This window comes from Sarcophilus harrisii, chromosome 1 (assembly GCF_902635505.1).
Source record: "Sarcophilus harrisii chromosome 1, mSarHar1.11, whole genome shotgun sequence".
Taxonomy (NCBI): domain Eukaryota; kingdom Metazoa; phylum Chordata; class Mammalia; order Dasyuromorphia; family Dasyuridae; genus Sarcophilus; species Sarcophilus harrisii.
The window spans coordinates 42,091,478-42,114,475 of record NC_045426.1 but is presented as its reverse complement, the minus strand read 5'-3'; the positions used below and the strand labels follow the sequence as shown (position 1 = coordinate 42,114,475).

Sequence of the window (22,998 nt, the reverse complement as noted above, 5' to 3'; positions counted from 1 at the left end):
GAAATTCGGATGATGGTATGATAATAAAGAGCCCCATGGGCACCTGTCAAAATTCTGTATTTTTGGAAGCCTGCTCATGCATAATTTGAATATTTATTCATCTTCTGGTTGCTTGCCAGAGATTTATTTTAAACCCCTTGAATCTGGTGTAATGGATTTTAGCCCCTCCTTTTCCCCTCCTTACTGACATTGTGCTTGACACTGTCTGCATTCTCTCCATGAAAACACGAATAAAAAAGACTGGGATTTTAAAAGCGCTGTTAATGAAGCAATGAAAAAAGGTTAGAAGAAGTGTCTTCTGCTGTCTGACCTTCACAGGTTTTTAATCAATGACATATGACGAGATCAAAATGAATACAAGTATATCTTAAGGTCAGAGAACACTTCGGCTGATAAATTAGTCCTTTTGTAGCCCACAAAATTGAATTAAAATGTAGCATTCAGCCATATTTCAGCCTAAATGATTACCTTTGTATTAAGGGTGCAGAAACTCAAGCTCTTCAATGCAGGATGCAGTAATCTGCCTAGTTCATTTTGAGTTCAGAATGGTTTTTGCTGCTTTTCTACTTTTTATGGGCTAGTTTTTGAGATTGTGTTTTTTCGTTTACCGTTAATGTGCTCATCCCTGACTTAGAGGCATGCTCACCACTCAGTGCTCACATGTAATTCCCATTAATGCTAATGGGAGTTATAACTGTACATCGAGAGATAAATGTCATCTCAAATCTCTTTTGACCTTACTGAAAGTAATGGAATTATTAACTTGTGTGAACACACTGATAGGATAAAAACATTTCTTTTTTTTTACCTTGGAATAACAAAATAAGAATGAGCTGTTCTCCTTGGAAAATGGGACTTTAATTTAGCACCCTGAGTCAAGTCCTAAATGAATCATACATTCTGAGATCTAAATTTAGCCTTAATCATTGGGCCTTTCCACCCAGGCCCACATTCAACCATTTCTTATCTCCCTTCCTGCCCTCCTAAGCTTCTAAAGTGCTCATTGCCATCAATAAGGGTGAATTTTGAGCACTGAAGTAATAATAGTTACTGTCCCAGTGCCCCAGGCAACTTTCTAAGCTTATAGGACAGATGAATTGCTGTCTATATCAGTTAAGGGAATTTCCACACCAAGGCACACTGACAAATTCGCAGATCTGTCCCTTTCACCATACATCTGACATATGTATCATAATCTCACATGTATTATACACCATACATCTGACATTGATTATATACCATAATCTGATATATACTATACACCATATATCTGACCTATAATATATATATATATATATATATATAATACTTTAGGTATAACATAGCTATAATGCTTTAAAGTTTGCCCAAGTATTTTATACACATTTTCTCATTTATATACATTTTTCATTTCTCAGTGACAACCTGGTAAAAGTTATTACAGGAATTATTACTCTTTTTTTACATCCTGAGAAACTGAGGCTCAGAGAAGTTACATGACTTACGATCATACAATTATTAAGAGTCAGAGATAAGATTGGGACCCACGTTTTCCTGGTTCATGCAATACTTCTACCACTACTACTTATTCAACTTCTCTCTATATTCCTTGTGCTAGCCAAAGTCTTATTTTTTCTCAGGGAAACATACTTTGCTTAGGGCTAACATGGTAGTATTAATTTTCATAATGAAGCAATAAGCTACTGAGCATTACTGAAAAGTCTTAACCAAAACTAGGGGCGGGTAAGTGGCATAGTGGATAGAGTACCAGCCCTGAAATCAGGAGGACCTGAGTTCAAATCTGACCTCAGACACTTAACACTTCCCTGGGCAAGTCACCTAATCCCAATTGCCTCTGCAAAATAAATACATAAATTAATTAATTAGACTATTTCATGAAGAAAAGAAATAAAAAGGCTCTGGTACTGATACAAGACAAGATGTTTGCCTATAAAGATTTATAAAACTTCTTATATAGATACTTATATAATATATATGTAGGTACATATATTTGAATCCTTGTACCAAGTGTATCAATATTCAATATTATAATATATAATTACAATATAATTTATATTATATATATAAAATATAATTATAGAGCATCTGTAAAGGAGGCTATAGTGGGGCTGAGTTCTGTGATGGTGTCTAGAGGGCAGGCTGTCTGGAAAATTATCTAAGGATCCTGCCCAGGTCTTCCAAAGAGAAATGATACATAAACATCCAGGCTCTATTTGCTCCCTGGATTAACCTTTCCTGCATTTTATAATATTTAATTGGTCTGATTGTGCATCTTACATATTAATGATTTTAGAAACCCTGTCACAATTCTTACCTGTTACTTGGTGGTAGGCCTCTTTGTTAAACAGGAGGCTTGATAAATTTTAAAGCCAATGTAATTTAGATTGCAATGCTCTTAGCATGTTTTACAAAGTTTCTAGATTGAAAACAATAATTTATAGACTAAAATTATTTCTCAAACTTGGGCTCCTCTCCTTGCCCATTAGCTTTTAGGCAACTAGAAACCAGGTTATTCTGGATGTGTTGTTGAAATTATTTATACAAGTCCTTTTTTTCTTCTTTATTACTGATATGGCCCACCCAGATTGAATATGGTCTACTTTCTTTCAAGGTTATTAGTGTTTTGTTCCCTGAGAAGGCTTGGAGTTGGGATGCCATCAGGACTTCTGGTGGGAAGGGGCTTTTTGCACAGAGTAGCTTTTGCAGCAATAGGCTGTCATGTGAAAACCTTCTCATTCCTGGCCTGTTTATTGATACCCAACACAGAACTTGTTCAAGTGACAAGTACAGCAAATGATAAGGATTGAAACTCCATCTTCAAATATTACCAGAAAGTAATTGAAAACCACTTCTCTGTAAACTGAGTAGGGCTGTGGCTAAAATGGCAGTTTGGGGGCACATTAAAGCATTTGATGTCAGGTCATCTGCTGTCTGAGTTTGTTATGTGTACATAGTGTCCCTGCTTCTGTCTTGAAGGAAATTAAAGAGGGCTCTCCTTTTTGACACAAATTCATCCTGAGGGAGAAGAAATCAAGAATAAAATTCACTGGAGCTAGAACTTAAACTTGACTCCAAAATCAAGCAATATTTCTTTCTACTCTTCTTTGCCTATCTACAAATGAGTTGACTTGTGTCTTGTGCTCATGGTGATTGCTGAGGATTGTTGTTCAGAAGCTTCTAGACTTCTGAGATATCTGGCTTTGGGTTCTTTAAAGAAAACACAGTTCTATGACTTTACTCTCATGGAAATAAATAGTCAAGATGATCTCATTTGTGATGATACAAACAATATGACCATAATAATGTTGCTACTAATCACCATCTAGCTGCTATCTTATCTTCCATTTATTTACACTGTGCATATAGTATATATATTCAATTATTGTCTCCCTCTTTAGAGAGGAGGAACAGGTTTTTTTTTGTATCCCCAGATCTTCGCACAGTGCCTCACTTTGTAAGTGCTTAATAAATATTTGTTGAGTTGCTGGGAAGAAAGTGCACCTTAAACCAGAGTTCTATATAAATGTGAATGACTATTATACCAAGCTGTAAGGAATATGAGTAGGGAGAACATTTTCATAAACATTTCCATTCCATTTCCATAAACTATAGGGTAAAATTGACAGGAACCGTTGACTAAAACTACAGCACAGCACAGGGGGGATTGAAAATTTTATTAGTATAATAATCTGTATCTTTAACTTAGAATAATCAGAGTAGTTATTTTTTAAAAATATAAATTCCACCGTTTAAAACAAGTCCATTGAATATAGTATTCAAATTTTATGTTTTTAATTTGTTAGTAGAGTCTATTCCTAGACACGAACTTCAGTTCCATAGAGAATAGTAAGACATTTAATTAAAGGATAGAAAATAACATTAGTTACAATACTATGAGTTATATTGTATAGCTTACAATTCTACTGGATGATTCCAGAGTAAGATAATATTTTGATCATAGTCAGAACCAGCATTTCCCTCAGAATTATTAATCATGCTATGTTTTCTGTGATGGGTTAATTTATCACCATGGGGGCATCTATAGACTAATATAAATTAGAGAATTTCTTTACCTTATAAGAAGTGTCTCTTCTTAGATAAGCCCATGATGCCTTTGATACTTACTGGTTGTATGACCACAGGCAGGTCACTTAATCTGTTTTAGCCATAGGCAACTCACTTAGGGTATACAATATAGATTAGTTGTGGTCTGTGTCACTGGAGAGAGTTTCCATACTAGGAGAATTTTCCCCATGCAGAAAATCACAGTACTTGACATAATGAAATATTATACATTAGTAAAAATAATGCCATTTAAAGTTTAGCCATTTTACCTTTTACCACCAAGTTTCCGGTACTGCTAGCAGTTCCAAAATGATTAGTTGCAATACAAGTGTAACTCCCAGCATCGGACTTTGTCACATTCATGATTCTAAGGCTTCCATCTTCAGAAAAAGTAATTCTGAAAATAAAATAAAGATAAAAATCGGTAATGGTATTCCAACTACCCAAGTGGAAATGTGACTTTTCAAATTGTAAATTTTTGCTTGGTTGCCATGGTCATGGGATTAATCATCCAATATCTAGCCTACCAGTGATATCTGCTCATACTTACCTGAGTTGGTCCAAGAATCACAGAATTACAGAATTGAAATGTGCTTTAAAGGCTACTTAGTCTAACCCACACTTAAACAACATATCCCTATACAATATGCTTCACAAATCATGTGGTACTGCCCATTTTATGAGTGGGTAATGCTCTCCCCCTCCTAAAATTATCTTTTGTTTCCTGGTCTGTATACTTTTTATATGGACCCAGTAGAATGTGGGGCCTATTTCATTCTAAATTTTGTATGCAAAACATTTAATACAGTTTCATACATATAAAATTAACCCCTCCAACCATTAACCCATTAGTGTGAATAATGAATTATCTGAAGTGTTACATGTCTTCTAGTTTGCACTATTTGAAGCTATAATTATGTAAAACACAGTCATTGGTTCCAACTGAATGGAAATATGCAGTGTGAATTCAGATAATATGACCACTTCAAGAGGATTCATTATTCACACTAATGGAGACTTAGCTATAAAAGGTTCTTAATGGTCTTTGAGCTAAACTGAAATAATTATCCTGCTTTTGCTTGAGCCCTCTTCCTTTTGTGAGGGAATACTTCTTCTTTGTCCCAAAATAACTTTTGGATAATTGTAATTTTAGGATTAGAGACCTCCCTCTCCCCCTGCCATTGGGCCTAAACTTGCTTCTCTGCAATGTATACTCATTTTTCTAATTCTTCCTTCTGAGGTCAATAAGAGTTCTCTGACTCACTTTCCTCATGTGTAAAATGAAGAGTTTAATCTTAATGGTCTTGAAGAAGCCTTTCAGCCCTGAAACTATGATCCTAAATGTAAGCTCTCTACCTTGACAACCTTTCAAATATGTCAGGATAGGTATCATGTCCTTTTGGAGTCTTTTCTACAAAAGTCTCTAGAAAAATCCACTTTTTAGCTGGTCCTCATGTAGTATGAGTATAAAAGTCCTTCCTCATTATGACCTCCCCATTCTCCCTGACAATGTGTAATTTAGATTGATATTAGGCACCCATGGCTGAGCTCAATACTGTAGGTGGGGTGAAGACCAGAGCAGAAAACAGAAACTGTCACTTCTCTTATTCTCAGATGCCATGTCTCTACTAAAACAACTCAAGGTTCAACATTTTTGAGGGGCTGCCATCTTTTACTATTTTTTTTTTTTTTGCCAAAAGTCCTCAGATATTTATTTATTTATTTTTAGATTTTCTTGAGCCACTTTAATTGTCTTCTATGTTTAAAATGAACAAGGGAAAAGGACAAGCCTGGACATTTGTCCTTGTACCAAGAACATGAGAGGGGAGCAGAGGATGTCATTAGTATAAATTAGAAATTTAAGGTTCATTTTTTACTACTGACATATTGAGAAGGCTTTGCTGATTAGGCCTCAGTGTCTTGCTAGGATCCTACTTGAAGACTTGGTAGAACCTATAAGAATTTATCTCCAACTGCCAAAGTTTGTAATAGCCTGTGGGCATATCCATGTCCATAGCCATATCCACACCGTCATGATGGATTGTGTGGGTAACATTCACACTGAATAAAAAGGGTGGACTACATCAAAGGAAAGAATAGCCCACATTGAGGAGGTAGCAGAACTCTTGAAGTATATAAATCATATCCTTTGCCTGGAGCTTTTCTCTGCACTGGACATGAATTATTATTATTAGCAATCAATTAGTTCCTTAAAAAGTGAGGCAACGTATGACTTCGGGAAAGTGACAACCCCGATTGTCTTGCCAAAAGTAAAATGAGGCAAAATTAAATCAGATATATAAACATTTTAGATAAAGACATAGACTTTTAGAGGTTTTTTTTACTTGCTCATTATTATCATTCTCATGTTTGTTATGCCTGTGAAATCTGGACAGTATACCAGCACCATGCCAGGAAACTGAATCTCTTTCATTTAAATTGTCTTAGGAAGATTCTGAAGATCACTGGCAGGATAAGATACCAGACACTGAGGTCCTTTCTCGAACTAAACTGCCAAGCACTCCAATTTTATGGCAGAGAGCACAGCTCTTTGGGCTGGCCACAATTGTTTGTATGCCAAATGTACACTTGCCAAAAAGATTATTTTATGGAAAACTCAAAACAGGGCAAGCGTTCACAAGGTGTTCAGAAAAAGCTAAACAAGGACATTCTCAAGGTCTCTCTTAAGAACTTTAGAATCAATTGTATGACATGGGAGACACTGGCAGGACCACTCAGCATGGTGTGCCCTCATCAGAGAAGGTGCTGTGCTCTATGAGCAAAGCAGAATAAATTAGTCCCCCAAAAAGTTGAAATGTGCAAAATTAGAGCAGCTACCTCAAATGTTCATAGGGACTATTTGTGTCCAACTCATGGCAGAGCATTCTGAGCTTATATTGGTCTGATCAGTCACAGCTGGACGCAATGTAACTCAACTTTAACATGGTGATTTACTCAACTGTAACATAGTGATGTCATTTTGGTCCTCTTCCAGTATGAACAACCAACCAACCACCTTAAGGAAAGGGATTTTTTCACTTTTGGATCCTTAGCACCTATTACAATGCCTGCCAAATGGGGGGCATCTAACAAATGCTTATTGCATGATTGGTTGATGGCAGATTTCAAGGGATTTATGGGAGCCAGCTTGGATCTAGGAAAAGCAGTGGGTCTAGGGTCAGTCCTGGTTACTGACTTTACTGATTGTGACATTCCACATCAACCACAGCCTTTTTGAACCTGTTTTTTTTCATGTATGAAATGGGGGTTTTAATCAAGTGATTTAAAAAAAACCCATTTGGGTCCAAATCTTATGGTTTATATTTAAATATACTGCACATATGAAACAAAGGATTGTTGATTTTAAGATGGGATTTTAAGATAGGAGAGAACTTATATATTGTCATGGACTTAAGTGGGGCCACGGAGATGAAATTTCAAACTGCTTCAGAACTAACTATGATCCTAAAATATTCACATCCATCTCAGCTTTCTCATAAGGAAACTGAAGAATAAAAAGCCTATTTTATAAGGTTGTTGTATGGATCAAATGAGATAATACACATAAATGCTTTGTAGTCCTTTGTGAAATTTTCACAGTTGGCATTTACATCTCAGAAATTGGCAAATGTTTTACATCAGGGATCAGTTTATTGTTTTGTTCACTGTCTAGGCTTAGAGAAGTAATGCAAATATTAAATATGAAGATTAAACTTAAATTGTATCCTGCATACATTTTTATTTTTAGAGTTGTTAAGCGTTTATCAGAACACCACTCATTATAGCACATACCCTATATAGTTGTGAGCATCAGATGAAATAATATGTAAAGAACTTTGATAACCTCAAAGTACTGTGTAAACAGGACAGCTAAATGATACAGTGGATAGGGCACCAGGTCTGGACTCAGGAAAACCTGAGTCCAAATATGATCTTAGACAAGAAACTAGTATGGCTCTGGGTAAATCACTTAACTCTGTCTTCCTCAATTTCTTCCTCTGTAAAATGAGCCAGAGAAGGAAATGGTAAACCACTCCAGTATGTCTGTCAATAAAACCCCATATGGGGTCACAAAGAGTTGGACATGACTGAATAACAATGAGTGTTAGCGCTCTAGACCAAACTTCTCATTCTATAGATAAAAAACTTGAAGGCAGTTTAGTGACTTGTCTAAAGACACTTAGAGCCAGAATTCAATTGTGTTTCCATTATTCCAAGTGTATCATTATTTCTACTCTCCTCATATTAGATTAAGTAACTTTCATTTCCTTAATGCTTGAGGTCAGGATATAGTATTGGGGTATCTGAAGAATTCATCATTTTGTGTGACATTGAGTTCCTCAGTGTACAGAGATTACAACCACCTTATGGCTTTAATGACTCATATTTAAGAGTAGCTATATTTATAGATTTTATTCTTCCTGTGGCAGAAGCCTCTTGAAACTTCATTAGGCTAGCCTTCTGGTGATGGCTGCCCAATCTGACATCATGACCATACTTAAATGCTTCCCAGTTTGGTAGGTCTTGCTATAATTTGGGTTCCAATATGGCACAGCTTTCAAGAATCCAGTGCCATCTCTTTGCCTTGATGATGCACTGAAATGAATTTTTAATGCAAGCTCAAAGTTTTTTAACAAAATCATTCAGGTTTTGTGTGTGTGTTGTGTGTGTGTGTGTGTGTATAAATGCATTCCCTATTAAGCAAAGAGAAGCCTCATTTTAGATCAGTGAGGGTCTTAAAAACCGCTAATTAGGTATAAAAAAATCTCTTGATTGACCATTTTAAGCATTTCCATTGAAAGTGTTCTTTCTAGATGAGAAGTTCACATTAAATGAGGCATTATTAAGCATATTTTTGTTCTGAAATATGTCATCCAATACATTTTTAATGGGCTGCAAGAACTGAGGTTAAAAGAACTTAAAATGCTCCATGATTTGGTGAGATTTCAGGGGAGCAGAAAATGTTGACTATATATTTTAGTTTCTATCAGAGTTAGAATGCTGTTGTCTTGCACAATGAGCCAAATTTTCTGATGTCAGCCTACTGGAAAGAGCTTCCAAATAGTCTTTAGGGAGTCTTCTCTTGCTGTTTTAAGTCACTTTGGGGAGGATGAGGCAGCAACAGGTCAAGCAACAGTGACCTCTTACTGAGGGCAACAAGGTTCAGTTCAGCTCTGAAATGGAATAACTATGGAGCCACAGACAATTCACTTCATTACTAAGTGTCTCAGTTTCCTCATTTGTAAAACATGTAGAGACTGAGTATTTTACTATCTAAAATAGAACAATGAAATGATTAGGTTTTACTGTTGCAAGATATACACTATTAAAACCTATGAATTAGGGAGGTGGAGAACACTGACCTGACTTTGATAGGTTATTTTTTTTTTGTCTTGGCTCAAATTCATTTCTAGGTAAGCCAGGTAGCACATAGAATAAAGTTATCTGTAAAAAGAAACCTGGATCCCTACTGCAGTAACTAGAACCAAAAGGACATAATTGTAGTTTACTGGAGCCATTCGGGCCACCTTTTTGCTAGTTGGGTCTGGTGGCTAATACTGAAGAGTTGTCCTTCTGCTCTAGTAATCACCACATCCTTACAGAATAATAGGCTAGCAGAGATTTTATCATTTCTTCTTCCCCCTTCCTTTTTCTTCTTCCATTTTCTTCTTCTCCTCCTCCTGGGATACTTGTAAGGAGTGAGACACAGGGAGGAGTGTAGGGTTCTTCAAACCCTAGAAATTATATTTGGTTAAGATATGGTGTTAAGATAAGCAACTATTGGAGTTCACATGAAAGTACAGTTTGAAGCAGCTCATCTTTCTTCCTGGAAAACGTGTGGGCAATTTTTATGGACCATTGTGAAGACAGTTAGGTCAGGCAACCATCTAGCTCTTAACAAATACATTAAAGACTGATCATCTTCATGAGCTATTTTTCCCTTTAAAATATATCATGTGATCATTTCTGTTACTTACATATTAAGCCACAAATCTCTGAACTCAGAATTTTCCCCAGAACAGGAGGTGGAGAAGGATGGTCTGATATGACATTGAATTCACGGTTATGGGGAGTGGATGCCAAGTCCAAGCACACTGTTTTTAGCTACAGAATCAGGAAGCAATACTTAATGTTTAACTTCCAAATGCCAAGTGTTCTAGGGCAGAGGATGAACATAGGCAGTCAAAGCCAGATAATCACAAACTTTTGGTGTTAAACAATGGTTAGAGGGGTTGAAGGCAATATATGATTGACAGTATCTGGCCCTTATTATTAAGTAGGGCAACTGTTCACCCTTCCCCACTGTCTCATGCTTATATCTACTGAAATGCTTTCAGGTTTAGTGACTATAATCTCCCTCATTACCTCATTTGCTCTGTCTCATCACCTGTATAGTCAGGGAGGATTGTTCACAAATGATTATATTTTGCAAGGGAAGATTGTGACAAAGATGTATATGCTATAAAACCATTTTATGGAACACCTGCCTTTAAGCATTACTCCTAAATTGGAATCTATGACCTATGGCTGATGATTTTCTCATTATCGGATATTATTAGAAGGGCCCTAATTCAGACCCTTACCTTTGAGTGACTAAAGATCTAAATGAATTGGGTCATAGGTTGAACAGTCTCATGGTAAAAAATCATTACCAGCTCACAGCCCAAGGCTTACTAAGTGGGAAATTGTGAGAAAATTGAGGTGAGAAGTTTGAAAGAGGGACTGAGTCATCATGACTTCAGACTTAGCCACCCTATGTCAGCTGCTTCCTGATTCTATTCCTATGGATCCCCTTTCCAATTGGTGAATTCTGGGAAGAACTCTATTTTGGTAAATTGTTATAAAGAAGACCTTCCTGATTCTCTGAACTTAGCCATCATGCTCCAGCCGGGTAGCTCTTTCTTCTAAATCATTTATTCTTTTTTCCTCTTTTTATTTCTTCTTCCACATTAGACTGTAACTTCCTTGAGGGCAGAGCTGAGATTTGTATTCACAGCACAACTAGCACGATTCTGGCACATAATAAAAGTTTAACAAATACTTTTCAATTGACAGAGAGATTAGGAGAATGGTGCCCTGCCAAAATAGAGTTTGTGTCCTTTCTTTCCTGTTAATTGGACAGATCTGGGTGATTCAGGATATGTATTCCCTGTAGGGAAAATGTTTTATCTTTCACATTTTAGTGATGTAAAAGGGAACAGATTTTCAAATTAAATGAACTTTTTTTTTATTGGTGTTTGGTAAGAATCTTGAAGTGTGGATAAGATATTTGTTGGAAATGAGGCAGAAGGTTAGAGAGACTGATGTTAGACTTTCTGATCCCTAATCTTTGGATCAGGTTGTTGACTAGAATTATTTTTTTGAGATAAGTAACAGACAGTAGGACTAAAATTCAAGGAATAAGATTATTATGGTTGAATAAGGAATATTGTGGCTGGATAAGAGTGAACAATTATCTTTCCTAAGCTTATCACAAAAAGAAATTTAAATGAATGTATTTTAAAAAAATGTTTGAGATGAAAAAATGGTGGTGAGGCTTTTGGAATGAGCCTTAAGTCCCAAGTAGTCTTCTTTGGAAAGGCCACATTGCCTTAAGCGAGACCTGCAGGATCACCACTAGTTGTGTTGGGTACTAAGAAATAGGGCACATCCACAGGTTCTGGAGTGAGAGAGAAGTATGGAGGTATACATCTCACTATCTCCCTATTAAGTGACTATGAGGGGAATTGAACACTGGTGTTTGGGCTTACCCAAAAGACAACATATTGAGAGTTTAACAGACTAATTAATACTTTATACAATATGATTTGTATATGAATCATTCAGCTAGTGATTGAACTAGTTGGAGGAGTCCAGAAAATGGAAGCTGGAGTCAAGATCTGAACAGGTAATTCCATTCTTAATAAATTCTTAAGACTAGTCTCATCACCTACAAAAAGGGCACAACATACTACATAATAGGACCAGAATTCGGTCAACAAAGGTGATTATTCTTGTCTCTAATCTTCTAAGTACTAAAGAATTTCTATTCATAATGCTCAACCAAAATCTTTCCCATATCACTTTAAGATTATATCCTTTGGCTCAGTCATTTGCCAGCATCTTCATAAAAATTCTTCATTGAATCCGGCAAATGTCAACCTTGATAAATATCTGTCTGATTTCTTGTATTATTTCTGATCATCATGTCAATATAATAAAAAACAAGTCACACTAAATCAATCCTGAGGAAGAAGGATCAGATATGTTTTTCATGTACACAACATGCATGTGCATACACACACACACACACACACACACACAAATTGTTCAATAAACATTGTCTGATTATTTTCCAGAGAGCAGATGTACTGACAAAAATAGTCATGATCAAATCCTGATTACCACAATGATCATTCTCAGCTTTCCAAAATTTTACACAACTTGGCAAAAATAGTTTTCAAAGAGTTAATTATATTCCTATTTACAAAATAATTGACTAAAATTTGTGCAATGTTGCCAACTGAAACCTAGGAAATGAGGTGGTACTTATGTTGAGTTTCCTTCCTCCATAAAAGTATGCTGAACACTTGGGAATGAGCTTTAACTCTTACCCCTTTAATGTACCAGATGGTACTTTTGTAGATCTAAAAAAAATAAACCATAAAGGTTCTAACCCAGGGCAAAGACAGTCCTGAATAAAATCAATCATCTCCCTACTTTTGCATTTCCTGTCCTGGAAATCTACTAAAAATATACCCACAATGCCTCTTGGCCCTCAGAGTCCCAAATTAGGTTGTTCTACTCTGATTTTTCTATCACCAGGGACCTCTACATGTTCCCTCTTAACTTTGGTTATGTGATTCTGCTTAGTCATTTAAGCTCTTATTACCCTAATCCAGTGATGTCAAATACAAAGAGAAATAGGGATCACCAAATCATTTATAATATGGATCCTTGCTAGTCCATATATGCTTGGTAGCCCACATATAAACAAAACCTGTTATTTATATTTAAAATTTATTATATTAAAATATTTTTGTTAAATATCCCCAATTACATTTTATTCTGATACCTGGAGTGCTACTGACCACAATGGTCTGCTCGGCTGCATGTTTGACACCTCTGTACTGCTCACCCCGGCTCTGCTGCAAGAAACCTTCTAAAAGCATCAACCAGAGACCACACAATGCATAGAGTGCTAGACTGATAGTCAAGAAGATTTGAGTCAAATTCTGATGTAGAAATTTACTAGCTGTATGTTCCTGGTCAAATTATTTAATTTCTCACAGACTCTTTTTTCTTTTCTTGAAATAGGGATAGTAATAGAAATTATTCCATAAAGTTGTTGTGAGATTTTATATCTATATTATCTATATGTGTACACACACACACACACACACACACACACACATATACATATATATATATATATATATGTAATACAGTGCTTTGCAAACCTCAAGATGCTATATAAAGGTCATCAATCACTATTATCATTAGTTATCATGACAATGAAATCATAGTTATCATAAATTATCAGGTATCTTAAAATCAGACATCTTAAAAACAATATAAATATGGCATAGAAATCATCACACAAGTTCAAGTATGTGAAAACAGACTATCTTAAGATATATGCAACTGACTTCATTTTATTTCTTAGAAAAGCTGAAAACATGATTTGATTTGCAGTTTTCCATATGCTTTTGTGGGATTCCATGAGCCAAAAGATATTTGTAAAACAAGCACTTATTCTTGGATATAAACTAGAAAGAAATCAAGGAATTCCTTAGTTTCATTCAAAGCCAACACTAAGACATTTACTTTCCCCTCCTTTTTCCTTTCTATTTTTTGTTCTTTCTCCCCTTACAAGAGTAGGGTATACACATCCTGATCTTTCAATTAAGGCTTTCCTAAATTTTATTCCCATGATTACCAGGTACTCATATTTTTATTTAGCTATTCTTTTTCCCTTAGCGATTATAGGGCAAACGGAGATTTTTTAGATCCTTATTATGGGCTCCATTTTTTTTCTTAAATTTCCCCATTTGTTGACCTGAAACTATTAACTATGGAATGCAGAGCTGTTTCTAATACCCATGGATACTGATTATATTAGATAAGAAGAATTGAAAATGTAAATTTGTTCCTAGTTCAGAATAGGTTAGTACTGACCTACCTGCAGGCTATTTTTTAATCATTGATAGCATCAGAGAAGAGCCAAAAATGATAAGGTATCAACTGGTAAAAATAAAGATGTGACACAGAACTTTTTTTTTTTTCCTATTGAGAGAGACTTCATTTCATTTACAGCAGGCAGGAAATTATCTATAGAATTCAAAAGCATTTGGTCTCTGGCTGTCACCTGGATCCACAGAGACTGGGAACATAGGTGGAATTATGAGATAAATTGAATCTCTGTTTCTTAAAATGAGGCTTTGGGTTATAGCTATTGAAGAACTGACCTTGTCAGTCTAGTAAATCAAAGCCAGAAGGGGGGAAACGGGACCTTTAAAAATGCTGATTTTTCCTTCTGGGGGCACTAGGAACTGATAACAAAAGGTGCCGACTCTGTAATTTCCTACTACCACATAGTTGCCTTAGCTTTCCTTTCTTTAAGTTACTGTCAGTACTATTACTATTGTAACTACCATCATGATGTTGCTGCAACAAAGGTCTAGCATTCCCTGCCAATAGTCTTTTCTTCTTCTCATTTTTTCCTCCTCTCCCCCTCCTCCTAATTTTCCTTCTTTCCCTTTTCTGTTCAGTCATTACAGTCATGTCTGACTCTGTGATCCAATTTGCTATTTTCTTTGCAAAGATATTGGAGCAGTTTGCCATTTCCTTCTCCAGCTCATTTTACAGATGAGGAAACTGAGAACAACAGAGTTAAGTGACTCAAACCAGTATGTGCTTGAGGCTGTATTTAAATTCATGAAGATGAATCTTCCTGATTCCAAGTCCATCACTTTATCCACTGTGTCACCTTGCTGCCCTATCATGTTAAAAATATTAATTCAGTTAATTATTTCAGAATTTAAAACTAGAAGTGTCTTTGAAGATAATTTAATCCAATCTTCCTGTTTTGTAGATGAGAAAATTGAGTCTAGAGAGGTAGATTGACTTTTCTGAAGTAGCAGAGCCAGGCTTAATGCTCTCACTCTAAACCTTTTTTTCCATTTTTTTTTTGTTTTATTCCTTAGTGTTGGTAGGGCCCAGGAGAGCATAGCTAATTAAAATCCACACGTAATCCATGCGTTTTATATAGTCATTAGTTTCAGCCTCTTTTCTAACAAAATCCTTTCCCCTTTCAAATCAGATTTGCTTACAGTGCCATGTCTTAGTTTGATTTCTAAGTTCTTACTGAAAGACTGATGTGCACAGAAGTAGTCTACTTGTTGTGGAATTGTGAGATTAGGAAAGGAGAGGAAGGAACATATATAATCTATAATACAGAGCAGTGGTCTCAAAACTTTTGGTCACACTTTCCTCAATATATGCATATTTATTTATAATTATAATTACTTAAAATATATATGATAATACATTGCACGAATATATATGTATATATTATGAAATGTACACAAAACATACATTTAATAATAATGATATATGTTTTAAATAATATTTGATCTGAGAATCAATATGGCGCTCCTGGTAAAGGAAATGGACAAGCCCAAAGTTGTACTTTAATAAAAGCACTTTGGTAGAGGAAGAAATAGAGGGATGAGAGACCAAGATCAATGGGAAACCACTGCAATAGTGCAGTGAGAAGCTGGACTGGGGTGATGGCTGTGTGAATAGACAGAAGGAAACAAATATGGAAGTAGAATCAACATGGTTCAGCACCTAATTAGATAGATCATTTGAGAGTGAGGAGCAGAAGGTGCCTTAAAGATTGAAAATCTGAATTGAAAATCTGAAAAAAGGTAGACAGAAGTGGTGAAGTCTGGAAGAAGGAGTACATTTGAGGGGAAAGGTAAAATAAGAGAATCTGTGATCTGGTGTGAACCATGCATTTCTATGATCATGTGCCACTCTGTCACTGCCAGAATAAAAATAGGTTACGTGAGTATTACTCACTAGTCACAAGCACAGAATATACCTGTGAAGGATGCCTCCTGCTAAAACCACAAGGATCTGGTGGGACAGAGGGGCAGTATGCTGGAGGAGTAGTAATTTTCTCAATGAGAGAGAATTCTCTTTTTGTGTAAGCTACTTCTATAGGAATCCAATAAGTTAGATTAGAATTATTTAGTATCCAGAAATAAGTACCCATTTCTAATATCCGTATTCAGAAAGGGGGAAGTTCGTAGCATTCAGAAGGGAATTTTTAAAAATTTATTTATTTTTGATAACCATTGTATTACGAATCATATTGGGAGAGAAAAATCAGAGCATAAAGAAAAAACCACGGGAGAGAAAACAGAAAAAAAGTGAACATAGCATGTACTGATTTGTATCCAATCTCCATAGTTCTTTTTCTGGATGCAGATGGCATTTTCTGTCCAAAGTCTACTGGGATTGCTTTGGATCACCGAACTGTTGAGAAGAATTAAGTCTTTCATAGTTAAACATCACACTTCTTGTTATTACTGTGTACACTGTATCCCTGCTTCTGCTTGTTTTGCTCAGCATCAGTTTGTGTAAATCTTTCCAGGCCTTTCGAAAATCAGCTTTTTCACCATTTTTTATAGAACAATAATATTCCATTATCCTCATTTACTCTGAACTTATTCAGCTATCCCCCAATTGATGGGTATCTACTTATTTTCCAATTCTTTGCTACCACAAAAAGAGCTGCTACAAACATTTTAGCACATGTGGGTCCCTTTTCCTTCTTTAAGATTTCCTTGATATACAGACCCAATAGAGGTCAAAGAGTATGCTCAGTTTTTAATAGCCCTTTGAGTATAGTTCTAGATTGTTCTCCAGAACGGTTGGATCATTTTACAACTCCACCAACATTTAACATTATCTTTTCCTGTCATTTTAGCCAATTTGAAAGGTGTGAGGTGTCCCTCAGAATTGTTTTAATTTGCATTTCTCTAATCAATAGTGATTTAAGAGCATTTTTTCATATGACTATAAATGGCTTTAATTTCATCATCTTAAAATTGCCTGTTCATATCCTTTGACCATTTATCAATTGGGGAATGACTTGTCTTCTCATCAATTTGACACAGTTCTTTATATATTTTAGAAATAAGACCTTTATCAGAAACACTGGCTGTAATTTTTTTTCCCTTTTAATCTTGTTTCTGTTGGTTTTGTTTGTGCAAAACCTTTTTAATTTAATGTAATCAAAATTGTCCATTTTGTCTTTTATAATGTTCTCTAATTCTTCTTTGATCATAAATTCCTCTAGGACAGAATGAATGTTGAGGGAAAAGGATAGATGTCATTATTTCAAATATAAGCCCAAGTAATTGTATATTACAAGGAGGGATGGCAAATTGTCTTAATACTCCTTAAATGGTTGATCACGCAAAGATTGGAGTCAGGCCATTGCCCATCTGAAGTTATGCCATAATTCCTCAGGGGAGTCCCACTTTGCAGACCATTGATCTATCAAATCAGTCTCTGGATAATGAAGTATTATACCCTATACAGGAATGACACATGGAACAAAATAATCTGAAGAATAAACATCAACCTTTTACATAGGCAATTACATGTTGCCTCTTGAGTGTGTTCAGATTGCAGCACATTTTGCATTTTAGAAACAAAGAGATAGAGATACTATTTAATTGCATTGGCATAGGATGGATATCTGTCCATGGAGAGTAAGAGCAAATGCCTGATTATTCAAATAAAACCTTGCTTGATTCATGGGATAGGAGGACATTTTTAGGCTGAATTATCTAGGTTGAATAGTAACCTTAATTAAATTAATTATATATTCCTTTTGTTTTCCCATTTATTTTTTGGCAGTATAGATGAACAAACTTCGTTTTGTAAAATACTATTTACGTTTTTATTCTGTAAGAATGTTGATGTATAACTAGGGTAAGAATATTTTCATTTATGGTATAAAAGAAAGACCATTTCTTAATATTAGTTAGTCCCCAACCTATCAATGGAAAGTTGCTCATTTTGGTTACTTTAGAAAAATATCCTTAACTTTGATTTCACTTAGAAGATGATTCTTTTTCCCTCTTACAAGAAGAGATGGATTAGATCAAGAATTTAAATGAATGTCAACTGAAGAAATACACTCAGAGGCAATTTCAGATAAACCTGCCATTGATCCTCCCATGTAAAGCCTTTGTGGCAGAAATTGACATCCCTATTGAAGAGAGACCCTGGTGACAAAGTTCTTCAACAGATAATTTGCTTTTGGTGGTAAGATTTCAGTTTAATGTATCACAGAACAACCTCTAGATTTCAACTTGTCTGAAAAAAAAGTCTGGTTTCAGAGACAGGTGCCCGAATCTGAAACACTTATCAGACAGGGGAAATAAACTCCTATTTGTTTAACTGATCCAATTTACGTTTAACATTGTGTGTACAGGAGTTTATATAACCTCATACTGCAGACATGAAAACATTCACTCACTCAGGGTAACTACAAATCTATCACACAGAAGCTATAAAGAAGGCAGATTTCATTTACTTCTTATGAATCTTCTGGTGGGAAGAAGGACCAGGAAGATGTTTTTGTGGCCAAGCAAATCTTTCTCACCATGATTTCTGCAAAGTAGGTTTACACTACTGAAACAAAACCCGTGATATTCTGGGCAAGACAAACACATATTTTTTCTCTTAAAATTACTCCTTGGATTGCTTGAATAAACATTTATATGTTCAAGAAGATTCTCTTTTGCCCCATCACCATATATACTGAAAATTAAAGAGATGTCATTCATGATCACCCACCTTTGTCTTCACTGCACTATGTACTTTTACCTTTTTTTCTCTAAAAATGAGGCATAATTATTGAGTTGGCTTAAATACAGATACATAACAACATGAAAAGTGACCTGTATGCCTATTCAGAAATTGCTGTATAGAAAGAAAAATTGCTTTGAAAAAATACAGCAAAGCTGTCATGGTATCTTTCATTTTTTTAAAATTTGAAACCTAATTGAAATCTTTAAAAACCACAGCAGCGATTAAGCAATGTATATTCTAAAACATACTGGGTGTAATACGTTTGACACAAGAATTTAATTTTCCCTCATGCATAATAAAATATGGAAGAAAAAAAGAATCAAAAATGATTATTTTTGGTGGATTAACATGGCATTTCTTTAAATTGTTCTGATGCTAACATATATTTACCACAGAACATAATGATTTCATAAATTAGTTGATTTAAAAGTAGGTGCTGGTTATGCATTTTCATTACTTTATGTAGTGAATTCTGAAAAAAAAAGCAGCTATAGCTCATCCAGCAAAACAGGGAGGCCTTCGCTATGCTCCATCCATCTCCAGATGTCACCTGGCTGATGAGAGAAATATGTGCCTCAATGGGTCTTCCATATTGCACATCTATTTCATTGAACTTTTTATTTCATATCTAGACTCTAACTGGTTGTTGCTGTTTGTTCTTATTTCTCGAAGAGGACCATGACATCAGGGAGGGGATGCCATGACATGTAAGTGAATTGGATTTAAGTAAGGAGGGCTGTGCAAAGTCACCTGCCTCACTTTCCCCTCCAGAGCTGTCTGGGGCTGGTGGCCAGATATAGATCAGAGTGACTGGAGAGCTAATCATAACTTCTAAGGGACACTGATTGCTTTGGTACATTGTATTGTAGCATTGATACAATGCTTTAAAGTTTGGAAGAAATATTAAATGTGTCATGTCTTTTGATTCACAGAATATTCCTGGAGAATAAGTGCTATTAAAGTCTCCATATACAAGCAAATGAGGCTTACTGTTTTGCCTCTCTTGACCCTCTAAGACAGGGGTCTTAGCTCTATTCCCTTTGTGATTGTGAATATTAACTCTCTGAGGCACTTCCTTTAGAACTGTTGTGCCAATCAGCTGTCTTTTGTCCTCAGAGGATGCTGAAGCTGAGAGAAGTTGTTACCCACAGTCACAAAGTTAGTAAGTATCTCAGATGGAGTACAAGTGTAACACTGCACATACTGCAACAGTGCATAGAGCATGGACCTGGGTTCAAATCCAACCTCTAACACTCACTAGCTGTGTGACCATGGATAAGTCACTAAATTTTTTTATCAGTCTCAATTTTTCTCAACTATAAAATGGTAATATAATAATAGAACCCATTTTCTGCGTCGTTGTGAAGAAGATGTGTATTTGTAAAAATCTTAACAAGCATCTGACACATAGTATACAACTGATAAATGATTATTTTCTTTTCTTCCTTCCTTCCTACCTCTTTTTCTTCTTTCCTTCCCTCCCTCTTTCCCTTTCCTTCTTTCTTTTCTTCCCCTTCCTTCCTTCTTTCCTTCCCTACTTCCTTCTTTCCTCCCTCCCTCTTTCTGTACTTCCTTCTTTTCTCCCTCCCTCCATTCTTGGATAAAAATCCAATCAGGCTTACTGACTTGCTTCTTTTGGCCCCCTGACTTAGCTTCATCTAAGTTGTGCTTTTCAGTATTAATTCTCTGAGTCAGTTTCTTTAAAACTCTTGTGTCACGCTGCTGCCTTTCACTCTCAAATTCCAATGTGAAGCTCCAACCATTGAGGGAAATGAAATTCTCATTTCTGATGAAGCCTGATCCTAGCAATGGCCTAGGTTTGGATTGAAGGGAATAGGACCATATAATTGTTAAATCTTATAACTTAACAACAGAGAACTTTGACATAAACAGTCTAGAAGATATTAGGAACCAATTCACCATACTCATACCCTTCCTAAGAGGAAAGGAACTTAAAGACTCATCAAGTATCCACAAACTACAGCCTAAACTGGGTCAGCCTTTTTGCTATAGACAGTTTCTTAACTAGAGGAAGTCTCTTTTCTGATGTATTCTTGCCATCCACAGAAGGACAAGAATAATGGGATCTCCTCCAAAGAGACCCAAATTCCCTTCAAAAATCCACACTAATAAGCCTTAGCTTTTACTCTCAAGGATGAGCTCTCAAGGATGAAGCTCAAAGGGAATGGCATAACTAACACAGAAGCATAAGGGGACACAAAACCGAACAATATCAAGGACTATTCATAAATGCAGCAGCAAGGTGGTGCAGTGACTAGGGTTGGGATAATTACCAGCAGTGTGACTATGAACAAATCATTTTACCACTATTTGCCTCAGTTTGTTCATCTTCAAATTGGATATAATAATTGCACCCATCCCTAGGGTTATTGTGAAAATTGAATGAGATAATAATTTTAAAGTGCTTAGCACAGTGCCAAGCATGTTAGTTATTATTAAATCTGAGCCCAGGATGAGGTTATGGTGACTTTTGTTAAGCTGAGCCAGAATGATTCTCTCAAGTTTATATCTTCCAGACAAAACTTCCTATGACAAATTTATGAATTCTCAGCTTGGGTAGATGGATATAGTTGTTATTTATATGTTCGCTATAATCGTCTGCTTTGTGCCCCTTTGCCACCGGGTATAATCACTGCCAGATGATCCCAGACTGGTTTATGAGTTTCCCTGTACCTGCTAATTTGTTTCTGTGTGCTGATAATCCAGATGGTAAATTGTGAGAGTAGGGCAAGGAGTGGCTGAGGTCTGGATACTATAGTTTCCCAGTATCCTGCAGGTTACTGAAAATTGGATGTGATTGCTGGGAAAGGATATTGGGGATAACCTCACACTTACAACAGCTCAAGATATATGTAGAAGAGTCTGTTCTCTAAAGCAGCTCTTAACCACTCATATGCTAGGAATATGGCATGTAATACCATTTGGCATATGCCTAACCTTTTGACTCCTCCAAAGATATCTAGTTCCAGGTCATCCTAGGTAATAAGTGAATGAGTGAGTGAGTGGGAAAGAATTTATTAGAGGTCTACTGTGTGCTAAATACTAGAGAGACTAATAGAAAAAAAACAATGTAATCCCAGCACAGGAGGAGTTCACATTTTAATTGGGAGAGACAACACCCCAAAATAAATTAAGCTGCTCAGGAGATAGAATGATTTAGAAAGCTTAAGGATGCGGGAACAGGGTAGTTGCCAAGACCCAATAGGTCTTCTTGTTACATAGTAGTTAAGATTAGAGTCCTAGGGGATTAATAGACCATAGAGAAAGGGTAGATGATAAAGTCTGGAGATCTTAGAGGGCTGTGGGAAGGCAGATGCTAAGACAGGTGGTCCCAGATGTTATCAGAAGGAATGGAGTTGTTGAATCCCATCTCATTAAAAGCCGATAAACTATCAAATATCCTGGGCAAAGGCGAGGTGTGGGAGAGGGCTCCCGAGATTATGGTGATGGTTCTTACTGCTTAACCATCCTGGATAAGTTTTGGAATGGCTTACAACTAGAGTCAAGGATGAGAGAGTAGATCGAGGAAGTTAAGAAAACAGCAAAGTAGTCAATTAGAGCCTTGAGGGCAGAACCAGTATTTGCTCTTTTACTCATCTTTTGGAATATAAACCCTTTGGTACTAGAGAAGGGCAGGGCAATTCATTAGCTTTGGTGATACTGATTCCTTCTTAGCTAACATTGTCTAGTGCATCTATAAATTCTAGGGATCAGGGATCCAGGGAATATTCTTGGCTAAGTGTCTTTCTCTATAATTATAGGTTTAAAAATGAAAACAGGTTTTTTATGTGTCTCCTAACAATGGATTTTACTTAAAAATAAAATCAGTTTTCTTATGTCGTATTTCCTGGAAATCTATAGTCAACATGAACCCCGACTAACCAGCAAGTACACACATATTTGAGAATATGCATCTCAAAAGAACTAAAAGGATATTTGTATGTGTGTGTATGTTTGTGTATGTGTAACACTTATAACAAGACTTAGTAAAATGGTGAAATAAAAAAAATAAATTAAAAAAATAAATTATAGGAT

At 35.9% G+C, this 22,998-nt stretch overlaps 1 protein-coding gene across 5 annotated transcripts in view; it reads right to left on the bottom strand.

Moving 5' to 3' along the window:
- The window catches only part of CNTN4 (contactin 4), a 1,178,424-nt gene that overhangs the window by 85,970 nt on the left and 1,069,456 nt on the right, over positions 1-22,998 (bottom strand). For all 5 annotated transcript variants that reach the window (XM_031954124.1, XM_031954148.1, XM_031954139.1 and 2 more), the window contains one exon: positions 4,335-4,462. In XM_031954124.1, coding sequence (XP_031809984.1) covers positions 4,335-4,462 — 128 coding nt within the window. The remainder of the gene's footprint in view (positions 1-4,334; positions 4,463-22,998) is intronic.